We start from the raw sequence: 26749 nt of genomic DNA on the forward strand, positions 1-26749 counted from the left end.
TCTATTCTTTCTTCCTCTGTTCTGAAATTCACAGCTCTCCACACTTTGAAGTAATGTACAAACATTTACTGCTAGATCCTATCCACTACCATCAACAGAATACACACATCCAGCATAGGAAATGAGCTGGATTAATGGGACATGACCTGAGTAGACAGTCAAAAGATTCTTGCCTAATATGGACTATAGTTCAATAGTGCAGAAAGCAAAACTCTGGTACTGGTTTTAGGAGGGTATTTCAGTGGGAAAGATGCTACAAATTGCTTCCTTATCAAGAATAGGGTAAATCTAATACATCTTTCAATAAACAGAACTGTGTGTACATAGGTTTTAGAATAAAATTATATTGATATTTCCATATTGAATCTTTGATCCAAAAGTTGACTGATTATATCACTGAATTATAACAAGGGTGTTGATGTAACATACCCAGAAAGCTGTCAGGGTGTCAAAGATAAAATACTTTATATTAGAATCACAAAATCAGAGAATCCAGCAACCTGTTGTAGCACCATTCTCCACCACTCTGCAGGCCCAGCCATACAGCTGGTTTTCAACCCAGCAAAGAGTCACCTGTCCAAGTCCTGGACCTGTCCAAGTCCTGAACTGCTAGCTTCTTCAGGAGAATGCTGTGGGGAACTGTATCAAAGGCTGACTACATCCACAGTCTTTCCCTCATCCACCTAGGCAGGCTACCTGGTCATAAAAATATCACACTGCCTAAGCAGGACCTACCTTTCCTAAATCCATGCTGGCTGGCCTTGATCCTTTAGTTGTCCTCTGTGAGTCATGAGATTGAACTCAGTCTGATCCATAACCTTCTCTGGCACTGAGGTCAGGCTGACAGGCCTCTGCTTCCCAGGATTCTCCTTCCAACACTTCATGTAGGTGGGAGTCACATTGGGCAGTCTCCAGCTGGGACTTTTTTGGTTAATCAGAACTGATGACAAATGATGGAGAGAGGCTTGGCAAGCTCTTCCACCAGCTCCCTCAAGTGAATCCCACCTGCTCCACAGACTTGTGTTTACATGGCACAACAGATCACTAAATACTTCCTCCTGGATTGCATGGGGTCTGTTCTGCTCCCTGTCCCTGTCTACAAACTCAGGGGGCTGACTGCCCAGAGGATAACTTTATCCCAGAGGATAAAAGTCTGTCTGTTCAAGACTGAGGGGAAGAGGCATTAAGTACCTTAGCCTTTTCTTCATCCTTGGTAACAATTTTGCCCCTCATGTCCAATAAATGATGGAGCTTTTCCTCATTCTGCCTCTTGTTGTTCATGCACTTATAAAAACACTTTTTAGTATCTTTCACAGCAGTAGCTAGATTGAGTTCTAGCTGAGCTTTTTCTTTACATTTTTTTTCTGCATGACCTAATGACATCCTTGTGCTCTTCCTGCGTTGCCTGCTCCTTCTTCCAGTCTCTTTTGTCCTGGGTTGCAATGAAAGCTCCCTGTTCAGGCCACTCTTCTTCCCCACCAGCTCTTCTTTCAGCACATGGGGAAGGCCTGCTCCAGCATCTTTAAGATTTCCTTCTTAAAGTATATCCAGCCTTGCTGGACCCCTTAGCTACTAAGGACTGATTCCCAAGGGCCTCTCTGAACTCGTGTCCTGAACAGGCCAAAGTCTGCCCTCTGGAAGTTCAGCTTAGAGGTTTTGTTAATCTCTTTCCTTACTTCACCAAGAATCAGAAACTATCATTTCATGGTTCTGTGGTTGAAGGCTGTCTTGAGCACAGCATCTCCCACCAGCTCTTCTTTGTAAACAGATCTCGTGTGTCACCACCCCTTGTAGCCTTACCAGTTGTGTCAGGAAGTTCTCTTCTGCACACTCCAGGACTGCTCCTCTCCTCTGCTGCAGTTTCCAGGAGACATCTAGCAAGTTAAAGCCTCCCACAAGAACATGGTCCCACGATGGTGAGCCATCAGCCAGATGAACTATTGAATAGCTCATCTGCTGCCTCATCCTGGCTGGATGCTCTCTAACAGACTCCCACCAGGATTTTTGCCTTGCTGGCCTTCCCCCACCAATTACCACCCACAGGCACTCAACCTTATCATAACTATCCTTGGCTCTGCACAGAATAAACACTCCCTAATGTACACAGCCACCCTGCTGCCTCTGCTTCCTCGTCCATCCCTTCTGGAGAGCTAGAATCCTTTACCCCTTTTAGCCAGTGAACCCCATCTCCAACAAGCCTGGTGCCATATGAACCAACCCATGACTGAAAATGCCAAAATGCCACCAATAGCACAAGTCTTTAAGCCACATGATCAGGTGGGTTCTCCTGTTACTCCTAGAGCCAACTGGCAATGACAAAGGTCACTGTCATAGCAAACTTTCAAAAAGCATCCAGAATATCTCTGGCAATACTGTCTGGCTTTATTCACTGCAAATTTGATTGACCAATACCTATCAGCCACTAATAAAGCTGTCTGAATTTGCATATAATCCATATCAAATTCCAGGTGGCAGAAAAAAAGACAACACTTAATTTGCAAGGAAAGTAGCAGTTTGAATGATTAAAAGAAAGAAAAACTGTCCATGCCCAGAAAACCATTATGGTGAGTCACCCAGGAGAGGAGTGTGTTCAATAATAATGATGGCTGTTCCTAAGGCACAAACAGAATTGTCAACAGAAGTTGATACCAGCTCAAATTTAACTATAGGATGGATGCACTAAAATAATTGTTTTAAACAGTTTATAGGCATTCCTGTACATAAGTGTCACCCAGAAAATATTAGCTGGAAGTGTTCTTAAGAATGGCAAAAATCTGTTATCCAGATTATGGAAAAACAGGTGCTTTTATATCCGTTCATTTTAGTAAAGTTTTTAGAAATGTCATTTTGAAATGTCTTTATTTTAAATTATAGCCAAACCTCAGAAATCTGACTTCCATCAGTTGGATGAAAATTTGGCAGTATTTCTCATTTCTCAGGATATATTAAACACTAGGATTTACACTGCTGAGATCAAATGTTCTTACAAGCTACAAGATGCAGTACCTCAGATACTCTGGGATCTTACCAACAAGTGACCTTTCTTGGTGGAGCAGCAGGAAGTCAGGCTGCTGTCTCTGTGGAAGATGCTGCTGGCAGCTCCTGCTGACTGCCACCAGCTCCTGAAGTGCTTTCCTCCATCACTCTCTTAGAGCTGCGGTTGTCACCTTTCTTGGAAAGCCACTTTGAGCAGCTCAAAGGCACAGGATTGAGCTGCTTGACCTACATAGGTGGTCAAGAGTGTTAACTGATCTGGCTGGGGGACAAGGGGAGCAGGTTGAGTAGGTTTCGGGTTTGTGCAATTGCAAAGGGAGGTTGCAGACATGTGGGTCTGGCTGGCTGGTCCCCTGTGGGGCTGTGGAATGGAGCTGCAAAACAAGGCAGAAATCTACTGCAACTTACTGCCTTGTATGGATTGCCACATGTCAGTGCTGCCAGAGTTTGTATTTCAGCTTTTCAGTGTGCAGAATAAGGTTTTCATGAAAGCCCTGCCTCTACTGACAAAGACAAACTCTAATGAGAGTTAGAGTTTTCCAACCAACTTCCTGGACCAGCAACAGAAACCAACAACTTTAAGAGACTGGTTTTAAGTGCCAACACTGCTCTCCCATTTCAGGGTCCCTGAATGCCTGAAAGCTTTTTGGAGCTGTTCCCCATTCTGTGTACTGCTTGATCAAATCTATCTTATTTTGCTTAAGAATAAACCACGCACAATATAAAACATTGACACAAATTATAGGCAAAATAAATATTTTATTGGTTTAATATACACTTTTTTAAAGAAATCAGCCCTTGTGTGTCTTCCTAACACAACTTAAAATTTTATAAACTTTTTCATATAATATTGTAATATTTGAAACTATTTTTGATTAAAGACCTTGACATAGTGTAAAGAGTTTTAGTAGATGGAAAAGGCAAAGGAGTAAAGAGAGTTCAAGCGCAGCCAAAAGGGATATTATATATCCACTAAATGTCTATTTGACCACATAAAAACTCCAATGACTTCCAATTTTCTCCATTGCAGCAATCAAATATTCACCAGGCTGACTGAAAATACACTCTGTGAGGGATGGAGAAGGAAAAGAGATTTTTTCCGTTTTCCCCATAATATAAGCAAGGTCATTCATGCACTCCAAGTTGCAAATCCTAATTGCTTTCAGAAGATAGTATTTTTATTGCATTTTGGTTAATATGAAGCAGAACTTCTCTTGGTATGACTGCGAGCAGTCAACACCAAAAAAAAACCACCCCAGTGCTTAAATAAGGCACTTTCCTATAAAGGGATGAGCAGACAGTAAGGAAGCAAATAAAATTAGTTAAAAGTTGTCTTCTACACAAAGATAAGGCTTTCAGTGTCAGAACTTTAAGTAGTTTTAAGAGTAACCTCATGTCATTCTACCACTCTGCTAATAGTAACCGCCCCAAGCAATTTGTATACAGGATCGTTTCCTTCTTTTGAAGTGGCTCTAAGTAACAGCAGTGGAAACCATTATTGGTTATTTCAAGCTCTTAAAGTGGATCAGTTATTGCACAATAAATACCTCATAGAGGTCAGTGTTTTGGGAGGGGTTGTTGTGGGTTTTTTTCTATTTTCTTTTTTAAAAAGCTAGGCTGAACGTGTACATGTTATTTATAAATTGGTTATGTCTGGAAATCTTCAAGTTTCATGATGCATCATTAGACAAAGAAATTAGCTACATAAAAATTTACAACAGGGACATACAAATAAATACAAAACCTTTCAGAGTGACACAATTTTGCTGATGCTTTAAGGAAAGTAATGTTAAAGTGTCTAAGTCCTTACAGATGACCTGAAGGAAAGGTCCACATTGGAGAACTAAGCGCCAAACACAGTAGCCCATCTCAGCAGCTTTAACACTTCCTGAAGCAAAACCAACTCGACACTTTCACCAGGGGGTGCTGCCCAAAGCAGAATCCCACAGCACTTCCAACTTACATCCAACCTTAGAGAAAAAAAAAGAAGGTGAAGACCTAAATTAGATTTTTGGAAGTCTGTTAAGTTTAAGTATGTATTTTAATACTATTCATATCTAAGGCAGGCAAATTGCAGAAATCCTCTTGCATGATGCATTCAGATAAAAAGTCATCACACTGAAACTAAAAATCAAGGACCACTCTATGAAAGCTGACAGTAGAATGGGCCAAACTACAAACCAGCTGATATTCCAAATCCATCCAGGGTTATCAGTATTCTCTGTATTAAATGAAGTTCAATTTTGATCACTTATATTTCAAGGGGAAAATGCAAACAAAGCAAGGTTTAAGTTAGCAATGATATTTAACACATTGAAAATAGAAATAAAATCTGGGTCTTGCAGACCCCCAAAGATTACCTGTAGTACCAGTTTCATGGCTGTGTATCTTGTTTTGCAGTTGCAGATCTGCTTTGGGGTGATACAGCTGCTAACAATCCACTTACTATTTCTCTTCTTATTTCACCAACAATAGATTCCTTGATCTGAAAGGGATTAGTCAAAGTTTTAAGGTCAGTAATTTATATAAACAATGGATAAAACTAAATGATATTGCCTATATGTTTGACACTACCAACATGCACCACCAAAAAGTCAACTTTCAAAACTGTGAGTGGAAAAGCATTAGAAGAATGGAAAAATAACCGTAAGCAATTTTGAAGTTCTTGCAAACTGTATAAATGGAAACAAAACTAGTTCTGTATTTCCAGATGGTAAATTTATTTTTTTACACTTAGGATATCTGGTTTTATGCTAAGATATAATGTATTTCAGCTATGCAAAGTTCTGGGAAAAAAAAAAATTCAGGATATATACATCAAGACCAACCCAAAGGCACTACTTTTTGACAAGTTGTTATTCTCTTGAAAAGGAAGGCAGGACTGATCTCCTTCACAAATGGATTACACAGTAGAACAGGTCCAAGTCCTTGAACATGAGATGTTGTTTTCAGATAATTCAAAAGCAGACAACTCCTAATTGCATACTTTCAGCAGGAAAGACAGAATTTCAACAGTTGTTCACATCATCAATGGGCCACTGGAGTTTAATCTATGCCAGTGAAGGCTGTTTTTCACAGGATTGTGACAAAGCATTTACCCATTAAGTTTTATATAGAACACAGCTAAGAGTTTCTAGTAGCAGGCATTTGAGCGTGGCTGAGGCTGAAACCAAAAAAGAGCAGAGCACTGATGGCTACAGTAGAGAAAACAAAGGAGAAAAGGAGGCAAAACAGAGTTCTATAAGGGCATATTATGCTGGAAAGGAGCAGGGCATGACAAAGAAAAACAATATGGGCTTCTTGCAAGTACAAGAAATCTTTGGCACGAACTTATTTTTTGGGATGGTCTTCAGGAGGGACAAGTCAGATGCAGTTCCAAGGACAGAGGAGGACAACAACTGTGAGAGCGTGCAGGGGGTTTAGAGCCAGAGCCTGGCCCAGGGTCACACACAGAGGCACTCAGCATCCCAGTTAAGCAACACATTTTTCTTTTTCATGTTAGTCTCCCCTCTTCCTGGTGCGTCAAAAGGATTAAGCAACAACGTCAGAAGGGTGGCAGCAGCATTAGCAGCAGGTTATTTATCCCTTGTTCTCTTTGGCAGGCAATTCAATCTCTAAACCATTAGTGGAAAAGTTCCTCGTTTCATTACTGCTTTGCATCAAGCAGAAATTCAGAGCCTGTAACATTATTGGGAAGCAGGTTCCAGTTGGGTAGTTTACTGATTACCAGACAAAAGAAAAGCCACTGTGTAATAGGGCCTGTTTCACCAAGAGCTGAAAGCCCAGAGGATGTCTGTGCTGATGCACACACTGATGTACAAAGCTTTAGAACCACTGTCAGCATAGTAAGGGCTTTGAGATTTAGAAATGTAGGCACAGGGAAACCTGCATACAGCATCCCAACTGCTCAGCAGGCAAAAGAGAGCCCCCAGTGCTCTCTCTACCTCTCTTCTTCAATATCTCATGGGGTGGGCCTGTGAGTATGCTACAAAACAGTCACTCTGTACCCTCCTCTCAACAGACAGACAAAAATAAACCTCACTTTCCAAAAAAATGCTCATAAAAGCTTCCCAAATTAGCAAGTAAATGATCTAGTACAACAGACAGTCTTGTAACAAAGAGACTGGAAGCAAAGCAGCTCCTGTTCTATTCTCAGCTCTTCCAACAGCTTCTGGATTGACCTTGATTATTTGAGCCCTCTGCTTCTCACCTTCCTGTCTGGACAGCAAGGCCACCCTCCACTGCCTCATTTCACAGCCTCTGCATCCTCTCCTCTGCAGACCCAGCAAGGTCACTCCTGTGTGGTGAGCACAGCACTGACTCCTGCAGTGACTCAGTACCACGCGTGTGTCGTGACCAATGGCCAATATTTGCCTTTTTCATTATAAATGATTTAGGGCAAGGTGCACATTCTATTTGCTCTGCAGAGGGCACAGCCCGCTGCCAAGGCTTCCTCTGTACAAAAGACAGAAAAGCAGTCAATGAATGATCCATCAATTATTTTTAGGAAGTGAATGAAAAATTGATCATTTGAAAAATGAGAGAACTACTCATCAATGCTACATTTACTACGTTGATACAACACCGATACTCAATATTGCATTGAAAACACAGTATCACACTCATTTTTACAGCAGTAAACCAATGACCTTTCTTCCTAGAAAAGAATTACCATTACTGCAATATTGTGTTGCTGCTAAATAAAGAACTGACTGAGAGTGAAGTGTGCCACTGTGACAAATCTGGAGATTGGTTTTCTTCACTTCCTAATGAAAAACAGGAACGAGGCTTTTCACAGTGCTTATACTTCTGATCTTGAAGTACATTTCCTATAATTGAAAGAATTGTTTCTCACTCTATTTTCTTCTGTGCCACTTCTTCACGGTAGCAGCAGGTGAGATTTTATGCTCAAGATAGTAAGATGAGGAAGCCAACACCTGCATATGTGAACAACCTACAGATATTTTGAAGGATGTTGAGCTAACATGGATTTGAATAGAAAATGGAAAAGGGATGATTCTCTGCCAGACCATCTCTGTCCCATTAAGACTCATTACAGCCTCTTAAAGCAAATGTTGACAGGAAAAAAATCACACATTTCCTTAAAATATAACTTCATTAAATGACGTTTATAATGAAGAACTGTTAGCAAAACCCAAACTTCCTTTGCTTTTAAGCAGAAAGATGTCTAAACTAGCACATCTTTTAAACTGGAGAAGAGCAGAGTGAGAGGGCCTGGTGACACTGCGACTTATACAAGTCAGGCAGTAAGTGCTTCATGTGATAATCCTGGGGCAGCCAGGCTGGATTTCATCAAGAGAGCTACTGTTTGCTATTTGAGCACTTCAGGTTGCTGAATGTTTTTCCGTGGGAGTTAGCCCATTAATGCCAAAAGTTAACACCATAGTTTTTTTTCATGGAACAAATAGTTACAGGTCAAAGTTCACATGCATTACAGACCACCCAGGCATATCACACCCACTGCCTGGCTTCTCTCTCCCCAACACAAGGGCACACAGCTACAGAGAATGGGAGGAATAAGCAAGGGTTTAATACTTGTGAGTGCATACATCAAGAATGCATCCTACCAGATTTCTTTGTTTTGACAATGAAACTGGAATTCCTTTGCTAACAACAGAGCATTTACACAAGGCATTCTTTCAATTTATGCTCTGTTTTAACTCTTATGAAATAATAAAGATTTTCCTGATATGTGTTTAATAACATGTTCTCGCTCTGCAAAATCTACTAGGTGCTTTGTGCCCATGCATCTCCACTCTGACCTGCACAACTCCTCATGCTGAGAATCTTGAGTTGATCCAGAACCCACTGCCAAAGAAGTTAAACTGAGGGACAATCTCTCTGTGTGCTCAAATAGTCACAAAGTGAGTCAAGCTCAGTTGTTTGCTGACTACTCATCTTTGAATAGTAGCCTCTCAGTTCAGTGTGGATTCTTTCAGCATTACAATGTCCTCAGTGCCACACAACCTAAATAATCTCTGTACAAAGAGTACATATCTTTATTTGCTATCAACTAATGAAGCTAAAGAGGAACTTTCACAAGAGGCTAACCTCAGAAAAAATATTGACTGAAATAATTCTGTCCTTTGACTCCAGCTCACTTTTTTTCCTCTGCTGCTTTTGCAGTACTTTTGAATTACAGTTCTCCTTCCTATCTCAGTTTCTCCTTTAGCAACCCTCCATCATGACACCACTGCCCTGACATGTGGATTTTTACAGACAGCCTAGATACAAAGGCCACATCCTGGCTTCACTGCAGAAAAAGCAGCACAGTGAAAGGTGTGCTAAGTATCTAATGTGCAAGTCTTCTGATGAGTGGCTTGCATTCCATCTGTTTCAAAGGCAAAGCTAAGGTAAAGCTGGTTCCAATTATCCACAGCCTCAACACAAGCAGACCTGGAAGGTACCATGGCATTGCAGCCTGGCCTGTTGGACATTTTTAAGCATGATGTCTTACCTAGTCTTCATGGCCTATGGCAGAGCCATACAAAAGCTTCAAGGGCCAAGCTAAAGGCCAAGGGTCCAATGACCCTCGGCTAAAGTCTAAGTGGTCCCTCTCTTGTGAAGAGGGAATAAAATCCACAAGTTCTCCATTCCCATTTCTGTATTCAGAGCAAAGTTCACTCCACTTTTTCATAGGCACAAGGCTTCCTTTCCCCATTTCTATTACTTGCCAGAGAGCTTTTCTGTCATGCCAGTAACAAAACATACAGTCTTAGTAGTGTTTCTTAACCTGGCCCACAGGAAAAATAACCAAGCACTCCTCACTTTCTTTGACTGCCAATAAATCTAGTTCAATAGGATTGGTCCAAGATCACTCTTAAACTCTGAAATAACTTCCCACCAGCCTTCAACTTGTTTCACTTACATTCCTATAGTCCTTAGTGGTTGGGGTAGAAGGACTGGGAAAGTATGCTTAACATTTACTACAGCATTGTTTCAGAAACATTATTTCACCACTCGAATGAACTCCAGCTTGTCATTTTAGCAAGCAAACATGACAGAAATTTTCACTTGGGAATCTGAAATCTTGCTGCTTAACCAAGTAGCAGAGACAGCAAGTTCTTTCCCAGCCATACTTCTCTATTAATTTACATGCTAACCACAACCACTGAAAAAACATCCACTGCTTTGCACATAGACACAGCTGTGGCTCCAACACCTAGTGACATGTTCTGAGCTTTCAGACGCAGCACAGGAACAGTATGGGGTCCTTGCTGGAGAGGAAAGAGAAAACCTCCATGGACAGGACTTACAACCTTGTCTTTAGGTTGCAGTAAACTCAGTTCAAACATCTCAGATCTCAGCCCCTCCTTCCTCACCTCCCGTATGACTTGTTGCAGCTCCTCCTGCTCCACTGCTTTGTGGATTTCATCAACTGAAGGCATGAGAGGGACCTTTTCAAGTTTGTGCTCCACCTCTGGCTTGGAGTCTGCAAACTCCTCAGAGCTTTCCACCGGCTGTCCTGTGCCTGCTCTCACTGGGGGAGTTGGTGTTAAGGCAACAGAGGCTCGGTACAACTTCTTGCTTTGACTCTTGGCTTTTCTACCTGTGTGACCTGAGCACACTGAAGAGGAATCTGAGTTTCCATGGGAGAATATCGACTCTGTACCCTCTGCTGGCAGAGTTTCCAGTCCAAGCTCTCCCAGTCCTAAGCCCAGTTCAGACTTCAGAAATGACTGCTCTCGAATAAGCTCAGAGACCTAAGGATTCAGGAAAGAAACAGTCCTGAATAGGCATACAAAACAGTCACATACAGACATAACTATGTTTTCTTGCTATTTATTTAATCACTTACTCATTCCCTCCATGTAACAAATATACAGCTATAAAATAAATATATCCTTTGCTTTTATGACTGCAACAAAGAGGATCATGAAAAGGAATGTGTCTTTTTAAAGCCAACATAAATAAAAATTGTGGCTCTTCCCCAAGCCACTGACTTTTGCAATATGGATACATCTTGCCAGAGCCATTGACAGAGACACACGTACGGGCTTGGTTTTTGTTTGTTTGTTCTTTCCTTTCTGCAGTTTTGGAACTACTTACTTTCAGTAGTAGAAAATGCCCAGAAATCTAAAAAAAAAAATTTCCCTAGAAAATTCATGAGGTAGTACCACTATTTGTATCAAGTAAACGAAAAAACATCTCACTTCTACATATTCTTCTTAAAAGCTAACAGGACTCTACAGCCAATTACACCTATAGTTAAATCTGCTTAAGGAAAATTGCAGCTGTTTTCAACAAAGCTATTTAAGGGAGTAAAGTATTTCTAAAATTATATATCAAATTAATCTCCTGCAACCTATTTTAAAGTAAAGCCTTTCTGGTTCTTTTCATCAGTAAAACACAGAGTACACAATCATTACTTACTGGTTCAATGACGTTCAATGGAGAAGGACATGACAGATTATCAGCACTTCTGCTTCCATACATACCCTGGAAAATTAAGCCAAGTTAATGCACTTAGGACTTTTTTAGAGCTCTCAGAAGCTAGTATATAAACATGCTGAATCTCAGACAACTTTCTGTAAAACCAGAAAGTTGGAAACAGGAAGCGGAGCTGGTTGGAGAAAGTTTACTTCAGTCAATTTTAAAACTGGCCCTCTTCTATAAAAGGATTTACAAATAAAAAAATATTTATATGGTTCAAAGAATGCAAGTTTGGCTTGAGATCACAGTAATACTGTATTTTCCTCTTCTTGAGTTTCAACTTTTTTTTCCCCATGACAAAACACTAAAGCGGAAGATGTGGCCTGTGCTGCTTCTACACAAGAGGATTGGCTAAGAAAGAGAAATGAAACCCAGGAAGAACATATGATACATTTTGTCTGTGCTTCTTTTGTTTGGCTGAGGACAGAATTGCAGCAGCAAAAGAGAGGAACAGTTTTCTGCTGAGTGAAAAATAAGAGAGAGTATATTGCCATGCCACCAACAAACACAGACAAATGCCTTTTATTCCCCTTCTTGTGCTTTTGGGGAGTGCTTGTGGGAGCAGAGCTTTTCCCACTGTTTGTCAGGGAGCCATGTGTTCATCTGAAGGAGCTACAAAAGACAATGGAGGAGAAAACTCATGACAATGGGATTTTCCCTGTTTGCTGCTCTTTTTTTTTGGGGGGGGGGGGCAGTGTTTTGTTTTGTTTTCCCCACATGGATTGGCAGAGCTAGAGAGAAAGCACACTCTGTTTCTTAGGGAAACACTGTAAATGTCTCATCTCTCTGCTCTCATCTCTCAAGAAAATCAGTATAGGAGAACTCCAGAAAGAATATCACCATTCTCCAAGGATTTTAGACATGAGCCCTAGCTACCAAAAACTCAGGGTCACGAAAAGGAAAAAGAAGCACTGACAGAAGAGGTCTGCCTTTCTCAGCCCTAAAATCCCACAAGGTATGTATTGATACGTATTAACACCAAGAAAGTCACACACCTTTTCCCCAAGAGGAAATACTGACTGAAAATGAGGAAATATGACCCCTGATAGTGCACACACCATCATCAAATTTCCAAGATTCCATCCCACTCACAGAGTTTTCACAGTTATGAGTGATTATTTGTCCCAGCTCATTGCAGGAGGGTTGGATTAGGTGATCTTTAAAGGCCCCTTCCAACCCGAACTATTCTACAATTCTGTGATGAACATTACAATGAGAAAACACATAATGTTGTTGCAAAACTAATCCTTACTATGTGTGTCTGAGGTCTGTAAGGTGAAGACATGTGCAGACTCCTGAGCTGGTCTTCCAAGGCAAGCAGACGTTCTTCCAGCTGCATCTCCAACTCCTGTAGCTCCATGCGGACAGACTTCCTCAGGCTCTGCAGCTGATCAGCTTCGAATCTATGCCAAGGCCAGCACGAAAAGAACAAAAGCATTCACTGCACCCAGCTGCAAAGAGGTAACTGAGTGGGACAGTGCCACAAGTAAAGGACTTCATACAAGGGAACTCAAAGCAGAACACAGAAAAGTTAGCTGAATGCCTACATGGCATGGAACTCTTTTTCCATTTATAGAAAATACGTATCAGTCCATAGAAAATACAAAACAACATAGTGTACCACACAATATTCTCAAAAAAATTCAGCTTTAAATGCCTAAGAAATCAGTATTTCTACATATATCTAATCAAATGCAATTTAAAACTGATAAGAACAAGCACCACAGAGTAACGCAGTAATTGCATGTTAGTTCTCCTGTGTGGTTACAGATTGCCAGCACTCCCAACTACATTTTGGCCAGGAAGTCACTGTCTAAGGCAGCCAACTGATTTCAAACATGTTTACTTTTAAAGTGATAGGCCAAGAGCTGATTCAACTGAACTAAATATATAATCAGTTTTAAAAATTCTTCCAGATCTGCAGCTCCTGGCGAGCACAGCCACACGGAGCCAGAACACAAATGCCATCTGTAGCCTGCTGAGTAGCCACTGAAAATTGGAAAAGCATCTGAATGCTACAGTGCTCACTATTTACATCTACAAACATGGGAGTGATCTAAAACAAAATCTTTTAGGACTTTTCCCCCTGCAACATGCTATGTTCAAGTATCCTATGAAAACAGCCCTTAAAATCTCCAGCTGTAGAATCACGGTGGAGAAAGGATGCAAAAAATAGAATTAATTAGTGAGAAATAGGGATTGGAAGAAATAGAGAGTAAAAAACTCTAGAATGAAGATGTATAATGAAAAGAGTTAATAAGATTTTGGCAAAAACTCATCTCCAACCCTGTTCAAATTGAAAGAAATAGATTTCTTGCTGATTTCAAGGGCAGTAACACATTTTCTGATATGCCAGAGTATTTTCTCTTTTTTTGTTTTTTTAAAAAAGATCATTTTACCTTTCCTCCTCTGTCATGTGCTGATAAACTGTGGTCTGTTGACGCAACATAGTCAATTCCAAATCCATCATTTGGGTTCTGAATAAATTTAGATTTCTCCTCACCACTTGTAGCTCCTGGAAAGTATTCTGGAGAAACAAAAATATAACAATGAATTACATGGGAAAATGAATTAAAGTTGGATTCTGTAACCACATCTGCCCAGATGAGCCCTTTGAGTTAACAGCACCTCAGCAACTTCAGCATATGAAGGAAGCTGCATGTTGCACCTTCACAATGACTCAAGAAAACAGCATTTTCAGCTGTATCATACCAGCAAACACATGAAAATGTATTTAGATTAATTCCTTTTTAACATTATTTACAAGAAGCTCTCTCTTGAGAACAAAGACAAGGAACTGCCCAAAGTTAGCACAATCTGTGACACATTTAGGATGTTTCTTTGTATTTTGCTTTGACTCAGTACCACTCCATGAACAGGGTCACTTACTTCATAGAGAGGTAGAATGGATGATCTCTGAGTAGTGTAACCAGCAGCAGCTGAAAGATCCTGACCCCTCATCACTGGGTACTAGGGAGAAGAAACAAACAATTTAAATGGGAAAGGCATTCCCTTGAATACACAGACACTCCAAAAGCAGCCACTGTCAAAACACAACATTTCTGGCATTGACATTTCTGCAATCCATGGAAATATTGCGTTACAAATAGGCAACCTTACAAACTGGCAGCACCACTTCTTAACTGACACATGTGCATCAAAGCTCAGCAATGGAAATGTGCTGCTGGTGAAAATCCAAATTAATCCTGTCTGACACAGTGAGTAGAAATAAAAACTAACTTCTTCTGCACAAAGCATTTTATGCCTGAAAACTTAATAGTCTCAATTGTCTCAGCTAATGATAAAAAAAACAATTCTAAAACCAGAACTGAGAAAATTAAACTGTGTCCCATTTTGAAATCATGATTATAGTCAAATTTGTCATGGGATTTTCTTCAGTTCTTAGTTTGGGGAATTTTTGTTCATTTTTGTTTTTAATCTCACTATGTTGCCTATATCCAAAGACCCCATCTTGCTAATAATCTCTCGTGAAAACAAGATTGCTGAACAATTTCTATTTGCATGTTGCAACAACATATGGAGCAAACAGATAAAATCCAGGGGTTTGTTACATGTACAGACATAGCACAACAAAGAACAGTGGAAACAGCAAAAATGTTTACCTTCTCAAACATGAAAAAGACAGCTTGTCCAATATAATTTCAAAAGAATTCAAAGGACTATTGATATGCCATGGAAAATCTGAAGCATGTTCATTCACAGAGAGAAGTTTTGCTCCAACACGATCACATCAAGGGGATGGGTTTATTTTTCCTCTGCCAGCTTTCTCTGTTCCCTGTTCTATCAGCAACTTATCTAGTCCTCCTTATTCTTTCTAAAAATCAGAATCATATCTTTAAACATCTCAACTTTTTCTTTAACCATTGAGCATGCTATGTGCCAGACTCTACTGTAGGAAAAAGCAGGGAATATATTTTCATTCCAATCTCTGCTGTGAGAAGGACCAAGCCTCCAAAATGAAACTAGTTTAGACAAAATATGCTGAAGAAGAACTAGTGGGGTAAATGTTATTATCCCCTCCTATGCCCCCCCTTATTTTTTTTTTAACTGAACCAGCTTTAGTTCTGGATGTAATACAGAGGTTTCTTTTTCACCAGGTTTAGCTAGCATGGTAAGTACTGAGCACAGATCAAGGCTGCAATTGGTACACGTGAGAGAATTCTCTGGAGAAGGTTAAGTTCTGCAAATACTTTCTCCCAGGCACACTATGAGCACCACCTTGAGCAATGGTTGACTTAAAACACAGGTGACCACAGCTTTCTGCTGCAGAGCTGGTCACAGGACCAAGCCTTGCTCTGAGAAGCAGGGCCAGCTGATAGAACCAAAGAAGATTGGACTCACCTCTAGCTATTGACACGGGGCAAAGTTAATAAAATAACAGGGGCCCAAAAAAGCCCATCACAGCCTCCCACCTGCAATATAGTGCAGCCAGGGACATGTTTGCTCTTGGGTTAAATGCACTGAAATTTTAGATCTACAACTGAATAGTGCTCACATATTCATACATAAATGAGCAGAGTCTGTAACTGCTTTGCCCACACAGCCTCCTGCAGGAACTTGCAGGATCCTAAGTTGGATCCCTACCTAAGAAAACAGCAGAACCAGCATGGCAGAGGAGGAACAGCTGGCAATCAGGAGAGGAGGAGCAGAAGGTGTGGCAGAAATTGGTAAAATTTACATGCCTGCATTCTCAAGCATTTCTTCTCTGAGTGATGAGATGGACAAAATTTCACATGCTCTGACAAAATCAATTCTTAATAAAAGACTGATGGTATCAAGAATATGTTGGCTAGCTCCAGAGTTGTAAATGAAAAAGATTGGCATGAAATAGCACAGAAATACACTGAGATCAATCACTGACATCATTATTGAAGCTTTATGACTTGTAAGGAAAAAAATACATTTTTAACAGCTGAATGAGAAGTATGCCAAAAAGAGGAGAAATCAAAGGATTGTCCAGACCATTCTGTCATTCTATAAATATGCATTGTAAAATCTAAAGCTAATGATTCTCATCTTGAAATAAAATAATGGCTGATCAAGAGTACACTGTTCCTCCCTTCTATCCAAGAATATCTATAAAAGCTAAAAAAAAAAATACTGGAAAAAAAATCAGTCTGGGTCAACTGCAACGAGAAAACATTAAATGCAAAAAAAGTGGAGCACTGAAAAGATGATCATAGAATCACAGAATATATTGACTTGGAAGGGATCCACAAGGGTCATCAAAGTCCAACTCCTGGCCCTGCACAGGACAACCCAAGAGTCACACCCAGCCCCTGAGCATGTCCAAATACTTCTTGAACTCCATCAGGCTTGGTGCTGTGACTTCCCTGGGGAGCCTGTTCCAGTGCCCAACCACCCTCTAGGTGAAAAACTTTTTCCTAATATCTAACCTAAAACTCTCACCTTTGCACACTTTAAACTTGCCCCTTTAAACAGAAGCTCCTAAAACAGTAACAAATCGTACTTGAACAAAAGATCTTTTCTTTTCCTGATCTGTTGAACCACACAAGGGAATATTCAGGTTATCACCTTGGTTTGGTAAGGATAAAATAAGGAACCCCTTTGTCCAGGGGCAAAACGAGGCTTGCTCTTACCTGCGAGAGGTTCTGCAGAGAGTTTCTGATGTCATGTAGGACCCTGCGTAGCTGCATCTCCACAGTGGAGGGCGGGTTCATGGCAAGAGGACGATGAGGAACTCCATGCCTTGGAAAGAAGGGACAGCTGAAGGGGGGAAGCACAGCACTGAAGGACGAGCTGGAGAGGCTTGGGACACTGTGGGTGCTGAATGTCCTCATGTGCTCGCACAGCGGCCTGTCCTGCCACTCCGTGGGGAGGGAATGGAGGGAGCACGTGGACTGGGACACGGCTGCTGGTGTGTGCAGGGGACAGCTCTGTACCCTGGTGGGACTGAGCTCCTCAGGCAGCCTGATGGGCCCAGCCTGGGGCGCCTCTTTCTTGGAGGATGAAGGTGCAATAAACAGTGTGGATTTGCACACGGGATGGCTGGAGGCTGCCTCATCCTCACTTCTGTCATTCTCAGATGCTGCTTTCTTGTCGTCCTCCACTTGTGTGTACTTGTAGGTGAAAGAAGGAGGACTGCAGAGAGTCTCTCTTCCTGGAGTTAACTGAACATTCACAGAGGACACCACTTTCACTGGATTCAGCAATGCAGAGGGGAGAGACTGAGACCGCCTTAGAGGATAGCCTGGTTCAGCAAACCAGAGTCTCTGCTTCCTCAGAAGATCTTTCGACTTCAGCAGAGTGCACCTGGCCTTGGACTCAGGTGAGTTGATGATCCTCAGCTCAGCTCTTTGCAAGGCAACCTGGACTCTGTCCACAGGTGATATGGAGGAGCCATCACCTTCCAGAGACTGTATCGACCTGAGGATATGGTGTGTGTGATACTGAGGAAACTCAAACACACTGCCTTCCTCCAGCAGGTCTGATTCTTTCTGCTCACTGGAAATGTCTTCCTCCTTAGAGCTGATCTCTCCTTGGACTGTCTCTGATACATGAGATGACTTGCTTTCTTGTCCTTGATTTTGTTCAGTTTTACAGTCACTAAATTTTCTGTCTTCACTCCTTCTGCTATCAGAAGATGCCCCTACCTTTTGTCTCTCTACTTGAGACATAATATCCTCTTCATCATCGTCATAATCCTCTTCCTCATCATCTTCCTCCTCCTCCTCTTCAAACTTATCAAAACAGGGCAGTTCCTTGGCTAAGGGTGTCTTCTGCTCCTCGCTGTGTGATGTCACAGTTGTTTCACTGTCACAGCTGTCAGCACTGCTTCCCATGCCCTGCAAAGACTCCTGAACCTAGGAAAGATATGAGACAGCAAAGGAGTGAACTCAACTACTGTCTTCTCAGGAGTCAGGCCAAGAGTCCAAGAACACCTTCACTGGGTTTTGGGGTGGAGAGCAGAAAGAATAATGCACTTAGTGTGTAAGAAAAACAGTGAAGGAGAGCAAAGAAACCATGGTATCAGATACATTAGGAGTACAATGAAATATGGCACCAAAAGGAGGTTTTTATTTTTCTAAAGAGAAAATTCTTCACACAATTTGACAATAAATTGATTTGACAATGAATTCAATATTGTAAGAAGAACAGAAGTGGCAAAAGAGTAAGAGCAAGAAGAATACAATGCTAGTATATTATAGGTAGTGATGACAAGCAGATAGCTGGGTCATGGTACAAAGCATTTCCCATTTATAAAGGTTCACAACACTGAAATGAATGGTAGCATTAGGAAATGTATACAGAGAAGTGAGGAGAACTGCAGACTGTAGTGAAATTGTGTTACAGGAAAATACCAAGAACGGGAAAGCCAGTCTGCCCATAAACTCAGCCTGTTTAATTAAAGAATTGCTGAAGTCTGAGAATATCACATTAGGATGTTAATCTCAGTTGAAGAGCACAGCCAGTACTGTTAGTGTCCTAATCCTCCATCACATTGTTCAATTATTTACTCAACATGAGTAAGGCATAAGAACTTGGATGGAGAATTCTGGCTTTTTTGGTAACACAAAACCTCCCTGCAGAATACCCTCTCAATGTCAAAATCTCCCTCAGAAAATCTTTTGGAATTTTGGAAGTCAGAGATGAAAGGCAACATGGTTCAAATTTTGAGTTCCCTCCTGAGTTTCAGAGGATGGCTATGGGTGCTAAAGTCAATAATTTAACAGTAGATGGCACTAAATTACCATACTTTTAAGAAACAATATATACTCCTCTGTGGCCCCTTCATCTTTTCACAGGCTCTCTTCACTAGCTGCCAAGTTCTCATTCCCCCTAGCTGCATCATTCACCCCTATTTTCTGAATTCAGCTCAGCACTTGGTCTGAATAAAGGAGTGAAGGTGGCAGAGGAGAGCCTAGCATCCCCATGGCACAAACCTTGTGCAGTCTCAGTATACCTTTTCAAAACAGCATAATAGAAAACAGAAAAATCTCTTCCTTTTACAGCCAACATAGACAAACTCCAGCAATATTCCAGTGAAGGGGTACTTAGCTGAAACATACTTTTAGTGGGATCTTAATCAGGTTGCAACCAACATAAAGATCAGGAGTGAACAACTCTCCTCTGAGGCACCTTCTAACTTCCACTCCAGCACATTCACAGCTCTGTAGAGAGCTGAACAAGAATGTCAGATGTTTATGTTTTTTGCAGGGACTCGGGATTATTTTTCCCTTTATTCATTTTTACTCCTTTTCTTGCTCTTGGGAAGCACTAAGCCGATGTTTAAGGGAGACAAAAACTAACATTGTCTTGGCTTTTATTCTGGTACTCAGCTGAAGAACTACTCAACTGGAAAACCCAGAATTCCAGTACCAAAATGAAAAAGCAACATTGATGGATGTAGAGGGTGGAAAAACTCTTCCTAGGAACTGCCCAACAGCTTTTAAAATGCTTGGTGTGCCACAAGGGAGAAGCATATGGTAGCACAAGAAACAGTTCAGCAGATATAATCTATAGAAATGAAATTGCTGGAGGTACCCAGAATCCCATCTATTCCTTTGGGCTGTGGTCTAGGTCCCAGGAATAGCTGGCCTTGAGGACAGGATCCGACTGAAGGATTTGCTCTGACTGGCTGACAGGCCAAACAAATCACGGCTATTACTGTGTGAATGTTTTAGGAGAACAGCGCTCCAAAATATCAGATACAACACAAGCTGTGCAAGCATGTGTATTGAGCACACACCTAAAGACCAGGCTGGAACAAAAGACATGAGGTCTCTAGTCAGTACCACAGCAATTTCTGGGACCAAGATAAACAAACTGGAACAAGAAAGAGCACGGAAGATCAAGACCAACTAAAATTAGTCTATCTTCACAGTAAAACTAGTGTGAAATTGTTTTGATTTTCTGTCAGTTGTTAATTAAAAAAAAAAAAAAAGAAAGAAGGAAAAATATGCAGGGGGCAGGGGAGTTAAGAACAAGGAGAGTGGGAAGGCAAAAATAATTTAAAAAATGAAACGATCAGCAGAATAGCTATAATCTTTCAAGACCTTAATCTCTACCCACTACTGAAAGGAATCAACTACCAGACAGTGAGAAAAGATACACCAGAAAGAGCAATCAGAACATACTGAATTTAGAGCTTATTCCAGTCCCAAGTATACCCGGATTAACCTACCAGAAAGGCTTCCAAATTTGAACTCAGTTCAGTAAGGGATTCAGCAGGTCCAGCTCTGAAAATTATGACTTTATAGGATCTAGACTGACGGCCACAGTAGTAGTCAAACATCAACATCCCTCCTACCCTTCCCTAATGTTTCACACTAATCAGGAGTATTTCAACCATAGGATGAGAACCTTACCTGAAGCTGACTGAATGGAGAACAATCTGTAGAGTCCTCAGCGAAGCCACTGCTGTCAGAGTGCTGACTGGCTGTCCTTAACAGCTGATCTGTTTAAAACAACCAAAACCCAACTGTAATTACTTTACAAATCACAGCCTTTCAAGACCAATCACATTCAATACAAGCTTTCCTTTTACAGCAAAGTAACATTAAGTCGGTAATACAAAAGCTTTTCAGGTTCCACTTTGAACAAAACAGAGAGACAACTTGCTTGTTTCAAGCAAAATCTCTCTCACCCAAAGCCCTACTTGTGAAGCTTCCAGCAGCAGTGGAAGAAAAACCATCTTTTAAATTTTTCCTTCCTGTGCTGTGGAAAAAGCCCTCTGCAGTCGTTGCCACCACTGGAGTTTTGCTTTCACAAAACTATATAATTGATTAATTCACACGCAGGCAGTGGAAGAGTTGCTTTTGTGTTGAAAAGTAGGGATTTGACACCTGCCTTGATCATGGAGATACTGAAGATCACTGATTTCCCACCAGCCTACACCACCCCACACACCCAAAGGGACAGCATCACCTGGGCAGAGAGGACCATGTGGAGGCTCTGCCAGCTGCTGGAGAGGATCCTCCACTGGGTTAGTGGACAAGCACAGAACATCCCTTACACAGCAATGGGCAATCTGCCAAAGCACATTCCCAGTGCTCATTTTATACAGGAGAGATAAGATCCTTCTGCTTCTTCCTTTCTACTCTCATTAGGTAAGCATTAAAATAGCCTAAAGAGGCTCTAAAACTCTAAGTGCTTCCCAGGAGTAATTTCCTCTGGTGCAAGCACTGCCCTCACTAAGCAGCTTTGCAGGGAGATCTCAGCAAGCTCTGCAGCACACTATTGCATGCATATTGCTCCTGACTGGACACAGGAAGCACCCACCAAGTGCAAGGTTTACCTTATGGCACCAGAAACGTTTACTCAGCCTGAGGCCAGCACGGGCAACAACCTTATCTCACCTTTAGGTGTCAGCAGAAGTATAAAAGCTTGGAGATGGGAAGTAACTACGGTGGCCTGTAGCCCCCAGACCCCTGCCACCTTCTCCTCTGCACCCTTAGGCGAGAGCTTGCTGCTGTCTTCTCAAAGGCTCAATGCAGAATTTTGCCCCAGTTAAATGTCATCATATAATTAATCCCAGTTCACAGCTCAATGCATTGGCATACATTATGAAAACCGCTGGATATTCACAACTAATTTTTTTTTTAGTATTCATTTTTATAAACATTTTACTAACGCAGAAATAAGAGCCTGCACAGTCTGTGAATACCAGTAGAGGCAAACTGCTCACTAAGCTTCTGTATCAGTGATGTCACACAGCTTTTAGGGAGTGCCTTTCAAATTGTGCTGCTGCTCTGTTATCATGGTAGCCACAATATCCTGCAATGACAAACAACTTTTCTACCTCAAGAAAGACATCCCCACCCAACTCCCAGTAAAGACAATGGAAATTACTTCCCTGAGAACTGGATCTTATTAACTGCCCATTTCAATTAATACAGCTGAAAGAGCATGCCATGAACATACAACTGAGGCTGGGGGGAATCTGTTACCTTCTCCAAGGTGAACAATTACCTAATTTTGTTGCCAGACACTTTGGCCTCCTCTTTCTCTTATCTGGTGAATTTTAATTTAAGAGAAAAAAAACCACTGCTGGTGAAAGCCTTAGCCTCTCTTAGGGAAGAGATCCCCTTTAGTTCAGATAAAACAATGCACCAGTGCATGTGCTGGCATCTGTTTTCATGCACATGAACTTCATTACTGCTCAACAGAATGCTGCCCTGTCCTTCTATTTCCTTCTCAGTCAGTATTTCCTTTTCAGCTATAGAAAGGAAAATTACATCTATGTGTTTTCTCAAATTAATTCTTGGGCTTCTCAGAGACATAGTACTAAAGTTAAAATCAGTCTTCCAGATAAATTTCTATAGCATAGATTATTTATGCACGTGCTTTGACAGCCTTACGGGACAGATAGTGCCTGGCAAGGGGTCAGCCCTGAGCAGTCATTCACACCGGCCTTATTTATCCATGGCAAGTGACTGACACAGTATGAACAGACTCAAACTGCCTTGCTTCCACCTCAGGAGACATCCCCTTTATACAGTCATCCTCTGCTTTTTGTGCTACAGAGCTGCTAGGATTTTTTTTAACATGTTAAAGCAAATCAGAAGAGACATGTTTTCTGAGTAGTCACCTGCCACCACACCTTACCCTTGTCTTTCACAAGTTCTTAGGGTTCTCCACGACACCACTACCATGTAAATGCAGTAAAAAATCATAAAGAGCTGGAATCTCTACTGAATCAGTAGTGAAATGACAAGGTTTGGTTCTGTAAAGACTGGAAATACCAACTAGTACAGATACATATGGGATATACAGATACATAATGGTATCCACCCTCCTTGACAGTACTGATCCAGCTGTGTGGCCTGCTCTATAGCACCTGGATATCTCTCAGATTCAAGCAAACAAGGGGGAAAATGTGAAAACACTTCGTAAAAAAGCTACACAGTTACATTCTGCTTTTGATTAAATGGCCTCCTGGCAAAGGAGAACCTTAAGAGCAGGAGTTTGTGATGACATATGGCTCTCCTCTCCTCGAATGAAGAAAGCAGCACCAAGGGAGCCAGCCTGGGATCATCCCTTGCCCGGTGTAACCCCAACAAGGCAACTGTACCTTCTGCAAAAAGGTACCACTGCACAATACTGACTCTGCCACCCAAACACTACACAGAGGAAATCTGAACTACTGGGAGGAGGCCAGAGGCAGGGTAAGAAGGAAAGTGTGGGAGAAGGAACCAGCCATGACAAACAAAACCAGCAGGAACAATCAAACTCCCATCCCAGTTTAACAGAGCACAAATTAAAATGCCTCTTGGATTCTTGTTTTAAGCTATATTAAAAAAAAAAATCAAAGTATATTTAGGCACTGAATATGTGTCAAAAATGTGTGTATTCACTAATAAACTAAATCAACTGAAAATGTTCTAAACAAAGAACACATGAGGATGAAACAAGTCTGTGGTTTACAAAATGTGAGAACAGATTCATCAGAGCACCCCTGTCAGGGAAATTATTAGTTCATCTATTGTAAGATAATAATGAGCTATCAGTGGACTGTCAGTCTCACCTCTTCTGTGTCATTCAACTGCTCACACAGAAGAGGAGAAGAAATATGTGGAAACTGTCCATGAAGCTTTAACATTTGTTTCTTGTACCTGTACTATTGGAAAAGCTCTAATGCACTTTGTGTTTTATAAGATAATTATTAAATTAATACTCCCAATTTAACTATAAAGTATTTTATTATGGGATTAATACCAGCTGTCCCTTTTTTGCATACTCATCACACCATGAACCACAGCACTAACAAAACCAGCACGACAGGGAGCCCTGCTGCAAAAACTCTCCGAGACCCTGGGGATTTCTTTGCATCTGGATAGATAAGCACAGACTCTCACAAACACTAAATCTGTTCCAGATATTTTCTTCTCACTCCCCCATCTCCAAACTCCTGTGGAGCTGCACCCACAGAGAGCTATAAATACAATAATATATTAAGGACAGGAAGTGCTGATGATGTGCTTGCTTCTCTTTCAAGAACTAAATTTTCAAAACCAGTAACTGCTTTTGACTATCAACGTAGAATGCCTTAAAAGAAACAGGTCTGTGGCTACTCAAAATTTCACAGATCCACGTTTATGCCAACAACCAGACATTCATGAATTGCTGGGTCTTGAGAATATTTTTTCCTCTAGGCATTGTACCTGTATTTGTCTTGCTTTTGGGGCATTTTTTTGGGAAGGAAAGTGCTGCTGTATGATATGTCAGTAAGAATTATGATTTAGCACTAATAAACCTTTCTACCAGATAACTTTGCAATATGCTTTTTTCCATAGTGGACATTTAGCAGCACTGTATGTCTACAAACTAGCTGAAGCTTTTCATTTTTGTGTTCCTAAAAAAACTGAAACAAGAAACATGTTTTAATTGCGAGTCTAAGCTACAGTAGACTGTGTTGTTAAACCAAAACAGTCAACCAGACTATTTCAGTAGGGAAGAGAATCTCTTTTTTTTTTTATTTGAATACTTCACTTCTTATTAAAGGCCCTCTTAACATGCTTTACAAACCGCTGTAAATTTCAGAGAAAGCATCCACAGTCCTCTATGTAGATGTAAAATGACACTGCAAGGTTTATAGTAATCGGTACCAAAGAATACCAACCCTGCTAATTGAAAGAAATAGCATCACATAAAAAAAAGAAGTACAGAAGTAATCCTTCAGGGGAAGCATTCATCTGGAACAAAGCTTTTGTTTATGGGTGCTTATGCACAGCAGAGACAAAGCCACTGAAAAAGGTGGGTTTGTATAAGGATTGTCAACTGAAATCACATTGTAACAGAAGATCTGTGGTTGAATTTCATGCTGATCCCTCCTCATAAGATTGCTAGTGAGAGTGGCATTTCACATTCAGACACAGGGGCCACCATTTTTAATAAGTGACCATTAACTTTGGATGCCCTCTAACTTGGTGAACATCCACTCTCTGAGAAAGCAGGCCTCTATGCTGTCTCATGTTGGACAACTTGCAACAACAAAAGTCGGCTACAGTTTTTTTACGTTTTGGGTAAGTTCTCCATCAAAAGTTCTCCCTCTTGGCAACTTTACTGAAATCCACACAGAACTAAGTCCTACATTTTTCACGCCTTCCAGGTGAAATAAAATGCTGGTCTCCGACTAACTTTTAGCAAATATGCAGGCATTGATACCCTTGTCAGCTAAGTCCTAGACAAATCTAGGCAATGCCTGCCTGATAATAAAGTGTCACCACCAATCTGTGCAAAGTGTATTCAGAAATAGGTGGCACACAGTGCCTGGGAAACATGACCCAGCACAGCCTGCTTCTGTCAGACTGAAGTCCCATTCCTAGAACTGTTGGTACCTTTCAGCAAGTACATCTCGCTTTTCTTTGTTGTGTGGTGGAAGAAGAGGGTAAAATAACTATTAGGAGCAGAAAAGATGAAAACATTTATTTCTTCTCCTCCCTAACTGCAGCCCCTGGTTCCTTAAGTTGGTTTCCTCTGAAAAGCTGTCCCTGAAGCTGGAGAGGCCAGGCAAACAGGAGACGTGCCCCTGTGAAGACTGCACCTCTTTTCATGCAGTCATGTAAAGCAGGTGGTAATGAACTTCAAAATCAGCTAAGGAGGAAGTACTGGGAGCAGTTAGAGATTCAGTTTCTGGCAATCCTTAGCTATGTTTGTAGCAGAGGAAGCTCAGCGAGCACCAGGCTGTGCTGTGCAGAACACTGATGAACAAGCAGCACAAGCTCTCAATAACCAGGCGTTACCCTCCAACAGAGTCCAGGGCACTCTCAACCATGTTAATGCAATTCAGCTGACAGGTCACACGATTGTCAATTCATTTGTGCAAATGCAAGTAATCTTGTTTCTTTGTTTCTTTAGACAGGCTTTTCTGCCTCTCTTAAGTATCTAGAGGTGCTATTCATGTCTCACCAAAAAAATTGCATTGTAGCTAAGCACTCCCTAAGTGCAACAAGCTCTAGTTCCTCGTTAATTAAATGTATCAGCTAGAGAATGGACTTCACTTGCCAATACTGGGCAAAGTAACAATCACAAAATAAACTTTAAAATCAGCTTTATCCCCCTCCCAAGCCATAAAACACATAAAAAAGGATTTGAGATGAAAGCACAAACTAAGTGAACCACAACAGCCAGTGCACAGTGTTTCCCTTGTGAGGGACTATGATTTCCACGTGGGTGTAGAGACACTAGTTTTCTGTGCAGGCAGACTGCAGACAGAGCAGTAGTGCATAGGAAAAAGCTGCATGTATCATGCAATTTAGGTTTAAAACAATGTAATTTCAGTTTAAACGGGTATCTTAAATTACAGGATCTACTAAGG

The 26749-nt window shown here is 41.1% G+C and overlaps 1 protein-coding gene across 1 annotated transcript in view; it reads right to left on the reverse strand.

Annotated features, from left to right (window-relative positions):
- Positions 1-3733: 3733 nt before the first annotated feature.
- ITPRID2 (ITPR interacting domain containing 2) overlaps positions 3734-26749 on the reverse strand; it is a 39537-nt gene continuing 16521 nt past the window's right edge. Inside the window, exons 10-18 of the mRNA XM_014880261.2 lie at positions 20799-20887; positions 17070-18293; positions 14338-14418; positions 13848-13975; positions 12701-12851; positions 11389-11454; positions 10338-10718; positions 5355-5479; positions 3734-4964 (exon numbers count right to left, since the gene is read on the reverse strand). Of these exons, the coding sequence (XP_014735747.2) occupies positions 5369-5479; positions 10338-10718; positions 11389-11454; positions 12701-12851; positions 13848-13975; positions 14338-14418; positions 17070-18293; positions 20799-20887 (2231 nt within the window). The 3' untranslated portion in view covers positions 3734-4964; positions 5355-5368. The remainder of the gene's footprint in view (positions 4965-5354; positions 5480-10337; positions 10719-11388; positions 11455-12700; positions 12852-13847; positions 13976-14337; positions 14419-17069; positions 18294-20798; positions 20888-26749) is intronic.

This window comes from Sturnus vulgaris, chromosome 7 (assembly GCF_052056855.1).
Source record: "Sturnus vulgaris isolate bStuVul1 chromosome 7, bStuVul1.hap1, whole genome shotgun sequence".
Taxonomy (NCBI): Eukaryota; Metazoa; Chordata; class Aves; order Passeriformes; family Sturnidae; genus Sturnus; species Sturnus vulgaris.